Source organism: Theropithecus gelada, chromosome 16 (assembly GCF_003255815.1).
Source record: "Theropithecus gelada isolate Dixy chromosome 16, Tgel_1.0, whole genome shotgun sequence".
Classification (NCBI taxonomy): Eukaryota; Metazoa; Chordata; class Mammalia; order Primates; family Cercopithecidae; genus Theropithecus; species Theropithecus gelada.
In genome coordinates this window covers 49,704,173-49,713,896 of record NC_037684.1, presented here as the reverse complement: position 1 = coordinate 49,713,896, position 9,724 = coordinate 49,704,173, and the positions used below count along the sequence as shown (strand labels likewise).

Sequence of the window (9,724 nt, the reverse complement as noted above, 5' to 3'; positions counted from 1 at the left end):
TTTTTTTTTTTTTTTTTTTTTTTTTGAGATGGAGTCTCGCTCTGTCACCCAGGCTGGAGTGCAGTGGCCGGATCTCAGCTCACTGCCTCCCGGGTTTACGCCATTCTCCTGCCTCAGCCTCCCAAGTAGCTGGGACTACAGGCGCCCGCCAACTCGCCCGGCTAGTTTTTTGTATTTTTTAGTAGAGACGGGGTTTCACCGTGTTAGCCAGGATGGTCTCGATCTCCTGACCTCGTGATCCACCCGTCTCGGCCTCCCAAAGTGCTGGGATTACAGGCTTGAGCCACCGCGCCCGGCCAATTTATTCTTTTTTTAAGGCCAAATAATATTCCATTGTATGTGTATACCTGGCTGAAGTTTTGTTTTTTGTTTTTTTTGAGAGAGTCTTGCTTTGTCACCCAGGCTGGAGTGCAGTGGCACAATCTTGGCTCACTGCAGTCCCCGCCTCCCGGTTCAAGTGATTCTTGTGCCTCAGCTCCCAAGTAGCTGGGATTACAGGCACTCACCACCACACTCAGCTAATTTTTATATTTTTGGTAGAGACGGGGTTTTTCCATGTTGCCCAGGCGGGTCTTGAACTCCGGGCCTCAAGTGATCCGCCCACCTTGGCCTCCCAAAATGCTGGGATTACAATCATTGAACCACTGAGCCTGGCCTGACTGGAGATTTTTTATTTTATTTTTATTATTATTATTTTTTGGAGATGGAGTTTCACTCCTGTTGCCCGGGCTGGAGTGCGATGGTGCGATCTTGGCTCACTGCAACCTCTGCCTCCTGGATTCCGGCAATTCTCCTGTTTCAGCCTCCTGAGTAGCTGGGATTATAGGCGCCCGCCACCACACCCAGCTAATTTTTCTATTTTTTGTAAAGATGGGATTTTATTATATTGGTCAGGCTGATCTCGAACTCCTGACTTCAGGTGATCTGTCTGCCTCCCAAAGTGCTGGGATTACAGACGTGAGCCACCGCGCCTGGCCTGGAGTATTTTTGAATAGATTCCCTTACATCATATCATTTCTCTTGTAAAAATAGTAATGCTTACTAATCAGGACTTAAAAACTTCACACTACTATTAATTCCTTAATATTACGTAGTATCTAGTCTTTGTCCATATTTTTCTGATTATTTTTTAAAATGGCTTTTTTTTTTTGAGACGGAGTTTCGCTCTTGTTGCCCAGGCTGCAACGGCGTGATCTTGGCTCACTGCAACCTCCGCCTCCCAGGTTCAAGCAATTCTCCTGCCTCAGCCTCCCTAGTAGCTGGGATTACAGGCATGTGCCACCAGGCCCAGCTGATTTTGTATTTTTAGCAGAGACAGAGTTTCTCCATGTTGATCAGGCTGGTCTCGAACTCCCAACCTCAGGTTATCCACCCGCCTCGGTCTCCCAAAGTGCTGGGATTACAGGCATGAGCCACTGTGCCCGGCCAAAAATGGGTTTTCATACTTGGTTTATTCTAAGCAGGATCCAAACAAGATCCACACCACATTTGGTCAGTGGTGCTGAAGCCTCTTTCCTTCTCTATGCTTTTGATAATTGAGGCATTTATCTCTGGCGTGTGTTACTGAAATCGTTGCTAGTAACCAAGTACTTGGAAGTGATTTTCCAAGAAAATTACTATTCAAAGAACAATGGACCAGACATTAACCATGGGTTGTGAGCTCCGTCTGGTAAAGCAGTATGTATGTTACAACGTGGTGAGCTGCTTATGGAGTGACAGCAGAATTTTAGTTCAATGAATTAGATTTTCTAAATTATTTTTTGGAAAGAGTGCCAGCTTAGTTGAGTCTTTTTGTTAGACATATGCATATAAACTGGAATTTTTTTAAAGAGAGAAATCTTAATTTCCCTTTTTTGTTCTTTTTGGTCTATAGGCGCCTTGGTGCTGAATTGGGGAAGTCTGTTGTATATCAAGAGACCAATGGAGGTAAGTTAAAATTATTTCTTTTTTTAAAAATTTTTTATTTATTTAGTTTTTTCGAGACAGAGCCTCACTGTGTCGCCAAGGCTGGAGTGCAGTGGCACGATCTTGGCTCACTGCAACCTCCGCCTCCCAGGTTCAAGCAATTCTTTTGCCTCAGCCTCCTAAGTAGCTGGGTTTACAGACACCCACCACCACACCCGGCTAATTTTTATGTTTTTAGTAGAGATGGGGTTTCACCATGTTGGCCAGGCTGGTCTTGAACTCCTTACCTCAAGTGATCTGCCCACCTCGGCGTCTCAAAGTACTGGGATTACAGGCATGAGCCACTGTGCCCAGCCTTTATTTATTTATTTATTTTTATTAAGATGGGGTCTCACTGTGTTGGCCAGGCTGGTCTTGAACTCCTGAGCTCAAGCAGTCTTCCCGCCCCAGCTTCCCAAAGTGCTGGGATTACAGGCGTGAGCCACTGTGCTCGGCTTCCACCATGGTATTTCTAAAATGCAAATATTTTTTCTTACTACTGCTTCCTTACTCCTGCCCTCTAGGCTGGAGTCCAGTCTTTTTAGCAATTACATGGGGCCCTTTGGGAATCCAGATTCTACCCCTTTACCTGCCTCGTCTTTGATCCATACATTACCACATCTTGTGTGCTCTGACTTGGGAATACTTGTTAAATCTAACCTCTTCTCACAGCCTCTGCTGCTCCCACTCCAGTCCAGCCTGCCATTTGCTGCTTGCTAGACATCTTCCAAAACAGCTGCCGTGGCCTCCCCGTGGCCACTCCTGCCCTGCCATGGTTTTCTTCACACAGTAGCCAGTAGTCTTTTTTTTTTTTTTCTTTTTTTTTTTTGAGACGGAGTCTCGCTCTGTCGCCCAGGCTGGAGTGCAGTGGCCGGATCTCAGCTCACTGCAAGCTCCGCCTCCCGGGTTCACGCCATTCTCCGGCCTCAGCCTCCCGAGTAGCTGGGACTACAGGCGCCCGCCACCTCGCCCGGCTAGTTTTTTGTATTTCTTAGTAGAGACGGGGTTTCACCGTGTTAGCCAGGATGGTCTCGATCTCCTGACCTCGTGATCCACCCGTCTCGGCCTCCCAAAGTGCTGGGATTACAGGCTTGAGCCACCGCGCCCGGCCAGCCAGTAGTCTTTTTAAAACAAGTAGATGAAACCCTTCCCAAACTCTAATCTTCCAGTGGGTTTCCTATCACTGTTAGAATAAATTCCACTCTTTAGTGAATAAGAAATGAAATCCAAAGTCCTGCAAGTCCTGGTCCCTTGGCTCACTGACTTCCTGTCTCTCTCTTTCCCCTCAGTCTCTCTACTTTCTAAGTAGACTAACTGCCTGCGCCTCTGCTTGGCACGCTCGGATCCACATCTTCCTGAGTCCTGAACCCCCTTCTGCACTGCTCGTTCTGGATTGCAGTGAGGCCCTTGTTTCCAGCCCCATTGTTCTCTCTCCTTCGTCACAGCTATAGCATCTCCGGCATGCTGGGCCTGAGGGTTTGCTGGCCTTGGTGTCGTATCATGTCTCTTGAGTCAGTCTTTGTCCCTTCGTCCAAGTCCTGCATTTTGTGGTTCCCAGTACAGTTCCCGACATGGAGGAGGCCTCAGCATTTGTTTAAAAAATAATAAGGATGGGCCGGGCGCGGTGGCTCAAGCCTGTAATCCCAGCACTTTGGGAGGCCGAGACGGGCGGATCACGAGGTCAGGAGATCGAGACCATCCTGGCTAACACGGTGAAACCCCGTCTCTACTAAAAAATACAAAAAACTAGCCGGGCGCGGTGGCGGGCGCCTGTAGTCCCAACTACTCGGGAGGCTGAGGCAGGAGAATGGCGTGAACCCGGGAGGCGGAGCTTGCAGTGAGCTGAGATCCGGCCACTGCACTCCAGCCTGGGCGGCAGAGCGAGACTCCGTCTCAAAAAAAAAAAAAANGTCAGTCTTTGTCCCTTCGTCCAAGTCCTGCATTTTGTGGTTCCCAGTACAGTTCCCGACATGGAGGAGGCCTCAGCATTTGTTTAAAAAATAATAAGGATGGGCCGGGCGCGGTGGCTCAAGCCTGTAATCCCAGCACTTTGGGAGGCTGAGACGGGCGGATCATGAGGTCAGGAGATCGAGACCATTCTGGCTAACATGGTGAAACCCCGTCTCTACTAAAAAATACAAAAATCTAGCCGGGCGAGGTGGCGGGAGCCTGTAGTCCCAGCTACTCCGGAGGCTGAGGCAGGAGAATGGCATAAACCTGGGAGGCGGAACTTGCAGTGAGCTGAGATCCGGCCACTGCACTCCAGCCTGGGCGACAGAGCCAGACTCCGTCTCAAAAAAAAAATAATAATAATAATAAGGATGTTAATCTTTGGCCTCTTTGTTTACCTTTTATTTTTTATTTTTTGAGATGGAGTCTCGCTGCATTGCCCAGGCTGGAGTGCAGTGGCCCAGTCTAGGCTCACTGCAAGCTCCATCCCCCGGGTTCATGCTATTCTTCTGCCTCCGCCTCCCGAGTAGCTGGGACTACAGGCGCCCGCCACCACGCCCAGCTAATTTTTTGTATTTTTAGTAGAGACAGAGTTTCACCGTGTTAGCCAGGATGGTCTCGATCTCTTGACCTCGTGATCCACCCGCCTCGGCCTCCCAAAGTGCCGGGATTACAGGCGTGAGCCACCGTGCGCGGCCTGTGTCTTTATTTTGATAACATGTTGTTGTTTTATTGTTGCTTTTGACCCTGAGACTTTATGCTGAACTGTTGGTTAGTTTTGTCTTCTGTTTTGGGGGACTTATTTTCCTCGAGTTTGACTATTTTTTTTTTTTTTTTTTGAGACGGAGTCTTGCTCTGTCGCCCAGGCTGGAGTGCAGTGGCCGGATCTCAGCTCACTGCAAGCTCCGCCTCCCGGGTTCCCGCCATTCTCCTGCCTCAGCCTCCCGAGTAGCTGGGACTACAGGCGCCCGCCGCCTCGCCCGGCTAGTTTTTTGTATTTTTTAGTAGAAACGGGGTTTCACCATGTTAGCCAGGATGGTCTCGATCTCCTGACCTCGTGATCCGCCCGTCTCGGCCTCCCAAAGTGCTGGGATTACAGGCTTGAGCCACTGCGCCCGGCCGACTGTTTTTTTTTTTGAGACGGAATCTCGCTCTGTTGCCCGGGCTGGAGTGCAGTGACACCATCTTGGCTCACTGCAACCTTCGCCTCCCCGGTTCAAGCAATTCTCCTGCCTCAGCCTTCCAAGTAGCTGGGATTACAGACATGCGCCACCACGCACTGCTAGTTTTTGTATTTTTAGTAGAGACAGGGTTTCACCCTGTTGGCCGGGCTGGTCTTGAACTCCTAACCTCAAATGCTCTCTCTTCCTTGACCTCCCGAAGTGCTGGGATTACAGGTGTGAGCCACCACATCTGGCCCTTATTTTTTTTCAAGTCAAACTGTGTTCAGTTTTTTTTTTTTCTTTTTTTTGAGATGGAGTTTCGCTCTTGTTGCCCAGGCTAGAGTGCAATGGTGCCATCTCGGCTCACTGCAACCTCCACTGCCTGGGTTCTAGTGATTCTCCTGTCTCAGCCTCCCAAGTAGCTGGGATTACAGGCATGTGCCACCACACCCAGCTAATTTTATTTTTAGCACGGACAGGGTTTCTCCATGTTGGTCAGGCTGGTCTCGAACTCCCGACCTCAGGTGATCTGCCTGCCTTGGCTTCCCAAAGTGCTGGGATTACAGGCGTGAGCCACTGCGCCCAGCTGTATTCAGTTTTCTTTTCTTTTCTTTTTTTTTTTTTAATTTTTTTTTTTTTGAGACGGAGTCTCACTGTGCTCCCAGGCTGGAGTGCAGTGGCGTGATCTTGGCTCACTGCAAGCTCCGCCTCCCGGGTTCATGCCATTCTCCCGCCTCAGCCTCCCAAGTAGCTGAGACTACAGGCGCCCGCCACCTCGCCCGGCTAGTTTTTTGTGTTTTTTAGTAGAGACGGGGTTTCACCGTGTTAGCCAGGATGGTCTCGATCTCCTGACCTCGTGATCCACCCGCCTCGGCCTCCCAAAGTGCTGGGATTACAGGCTTGAGCCACCGCGCCCGGCCTCTTTTTTTTTTTTTGAGACGGAGTCTCGCTCTGTCGCCCGGGCTGGAGTGCAGTGGCCGGATCTCAGCTCACTGCAAACTCCGCCTCCCGGGTTTACGCCATTCTCCTGCCTCAGCCTCCCGAATAGCTGGGACTATAGGCGCCCGCCACCTCGCCCGGCTAATTTTTTGTATTTTTCAGTAGAGACAGGGGTTTCACCGTGTTAGCCAGGATGGTCTCGATCTCCTGACCTCGTGATCCGCCCACCTTGGCCTCCCAAAGTGCTGGGATTACAGGCTTGAGCCACCGAGCCCGGCCTGTATTCAGTTTTCTTAAAGATATTTTCTTTTTTTTTTTTTTTGAGACGGAGTCTCTCTCTGTCACCCAGGCTGGAGTGCAGTGGCACGATCTCAGCTCACTGCAAGCTCTGCCTCCTGGGTTCATGCCATTCTACTGCCTCAGCCTCCCGAGTAGCTGGGACTACAGGCACCCGCCACCATGCCCAGCTAATTTTGTTTTTATTTGTATTTTTTAGTAGAGACGGTGTTTCACCGTGTCAGCCAGGATGGTCTCGATCTCCTGACCTCGTGATCCGCCCTCCTTGGCCTCCCAAAGTGCTGGGATTACAGGCATGAGCCACACTGCCTGGCCTTTAAAGATACTTTCAATATACAATCATGGTATTTCAGGCAGGACATGGGCAGACAATCATTAACAGCATATAATAACTTTTTTTTTTCTTTTTGAGATAGAGTCTTGCTGTGTCCCCCGGGCTGGAGTGCAGTGGCGTGATCTCAGCTTACTGCAGTCTCCACCTCCCAGGTTCGAGCAATTCTCCTGCCTTAGCCTCTCGAACAGCTGGGATTACAGGCATGTGCAGCCACGCCTGGCTAATTTTTGTATTTTTAGTAGAGACAGGGTTTCGCCATGTTGGTCAGGTTGGTCTTGAACTCGTGACCACAGGTGATCCGCCCACCTCAGTCTCCCCAAGTGTTGGGATTACAGGCATCAGCCACTACGCCTGGCCCAATAACTTTCAAACTCCCCTTTTCAATGAACTACCAAAATCAGAAAGTCACTGTAAAACCCAGTGAACATTTAGCATGTTTAACAACTTTTCACGAACTGACCCTGACTTTCAGGAAGTGAAATGAAAATGGCAGAATTTATCTGAAGATCCACAGTGTAGAAACGGAACCACTGCTCTTTTGAAGGGCACCATGTCAGTGGCATCACTGGAAGGTGCAAATTGCCTGACACACTGGAAATCAATTATGGGGGGTCAGGTCCCAGCAGTGTCTGGCTTTAAGGGATTTAAGTCTATGCTGAAAGGTGGAAAGGGAGAAGAGGACATAGACACGAATTTGTCTTTTCAGACCACGAGGCTTTTGTGTGCTGAGGTGGCCATGTGTGTCAAACTCAGGGGACCCCTCTTCCTGGGAGCCGAGAGGAAGTCTCAAAACTAGAAGGGGCCGGGCGTGGTGGCTTACGCCTGTAATCCCAGCACTTTGGGAGGCCGAGGCGGGTGGATCACCTGAGGTCGGGAGTTCGAGACCAGCCTGACCAACATGGAGAAACCCCATCTCTACTAAAAATGGAAAATTAGCCGGGCATGGTGGCACATGCCTGTAATCCCAGTTACTAGGGAGGCCGAGGCAGGAGAATCGCTTGGAGCTGGGAGGCAGAGGCTGCGGTGAGCCGAGATCGTGCCATTGCACTCCAGCCTGGGCAACAAAAGCAAAACTCTGTCTCAAAAAAACCAAAACAACAACAACAACAGAAAAACTGGAAGGGAAAGGTGCTTTCCCCACATCAATCCAGCTTCGGAGACATTCTATTCATGACATGTGCCCCTTCCCCCAAAACAACAATGAAGTGTTCTGTGTGCTAACAACATAGCTTAGAAAAAAAAAAATTCTGCATTTTTATAAAACTTGATAAAAAATAGTATTTCAAACTGTACAGTCACCAGACGTACACAGTTGTCAAAAATGCACTCACTTCCCTCGGCATCTCCAGCAGGTGCCTGGTCTGTTCAGGCATCTCCACTTTGTGTAGAGTCATTCCCCTCCTTGCCAGCGTCAGCTTTTCCCTTTTTCCCTTTGGGTACCTTCTCTCCCTTCTTTGCAGCGGCCTCTTTAGGCCTGAGCTCTGTCTTTGGAGGAGCAGGTTTAGCAGACAGCCTCACGGATCTTCTCTGTGGTTCGTCCTTCACCTTGGCCTCACCTTCCTTAGCATCCCCTTCAGCCTTTCTCTTGGGCATGGTGGCAGCAAAGGCGGCCAGATGCAGGCACTGGGAGCGGAATGCAGTGGCAGTGCACGGACTGCGGTCAGTCTGGGGGTCGTTCTTGCTTCCTCTTCTTCATACTGCTCTGAGATTTATTGTTTTGCACCAGATGAAATGTTGGTTTAGATTAATCTTTACTCCCTCCAAATGTTATCTAACTGTTGCATCATGAGTGCTTTGCTTTTCTGCTTTCTTTCTTTTTTTTTTTCCCAGACAAGGTCTCTGTTGCCCAGGCTGGAGTGCAGTGGCACAGTTTCAGCTCATGTTGCAGCCACGACCTTCTCTGGCTCAGGTGATCCTCCCACTGGGACTACAGGCACCTGCCACCATGCCGGCTAATTATTTTTTTTTTGAGATAGAATCTTGCTCTTTTGCCCAGGCTGGAGTGCAGTGGCACGATTACGGCTCACTGCAACCTCCGCCTCCTGGGTTCAAGTGATTCTCCTGCCTCAGCCTCCTGAGTAGCTGGGACTACAGTCACGTGCCACCACGCCTGGCTAATTTTTGTATTTTTAGTAGAGATGGTTTTTCACCATATTGGCCAGGCTGGTCTTGAAGAACTCTTGACCTTGTGATCCACCCACCTCGGCCTCCCAAAGTGCTGGGATTACAGGCATGAACCACTGCGCCTGGCCCTTGCTAATTCTTGTATTTTTTACATTTTTTATTTATGTATTTATTTATTTATTTTTGAGACAGAGTCTTGCTCTGTTGTCCAGGTTGGAGTGCAATGGCACGATCTTGGCTCACTGCAACCTCCGCCTCCTAGGTTCAAGCAGTTCTTCCGCTCAGCCTCTTGAGTAGCTGGGATTCCAGGCGCCCGCCACCATGCCCGGCTAATTTTTGTATTTTTAGTAGAGACGGGGTTTCACCATGTTGACCAGGCTGGTTTCGAACTCCTGACCTCAAGTGATCCGCCCACCTTGGCCTCCCAAAGTGCTGGGATTACAGGCGTAAGCCACCATGCCCAGCTAATTCTTGTATTTTTTGTAGAGACAGGATTTTGTCATGTTGCATAGGCTGTTCTTGAACTCTGGTGCTCAAGTGATCTCCTTTCCTTGGCCCTCCCAAAGTGCTAGGATTACAGGCATGTGCCACTGTGCCCGGCATGAAGTGCTTTTTTTTTTCTTTTTTCTCCTTTTTACACATAGGAGCTTTTCTTAAAACTTTAGAACATTTTTATTTTTCAGAAACAAGAGTTGAAATAAAAGAATCTGTTCGTGGCCAAGATATTTTCATTATACAGACAATACCCAGGTAAGAGGACTGACTACTTTATCTCTTTTCTGTAAAAACCTTAACAATATAATTGATTATCTTTTCATATGAACAACAACTTAGTGTTTTTAAAAAGTTATACATGGCCGGGCGCGGTGGCTCAAGCCTGTAATCCCAGCACTTTGGGAGGCCGAGACGGGTGGATCACGAGGTCAGAAGATCGAGACCATCCTGGCGAACACGGTGAAACCCCGTCTCTACT

The 9,724-nt window shown here is 49.2% G+C and overlaps 1 protein-coding gene across 3 annotated transcripts in view; it reads left to right on the top strand.

Annotated features, from left to right (window-relative positions):
- PRPSAP1 (phosphoribosyl pyrophosphate synthetase associated protein 1) overlaps nt 1–9,724 on the top strand; it is a 57,675-nt gene that overhangs the window by 5,418 nt on the left and 42,533 nt on the right. For 2 of the 3 annotated variants that reach the window (XM_025361039.1, XM_025361040.1), the window contains exons 2-3: nt 1,874–1,926; nt 9,435–9,501. In XM_025361039.1, the coding sequence (XP_025216824.1) occupies nt 1,874–1,926; nt 9,435–9,501 (120 nt within the window). The remainder of the gene's footprint in view (nt 1–1,873; nt 1,927–9,434; nt 9,502–9,724) is intronic. The other variant, XM_025361041.1, reaches the window with a different exon arrangement.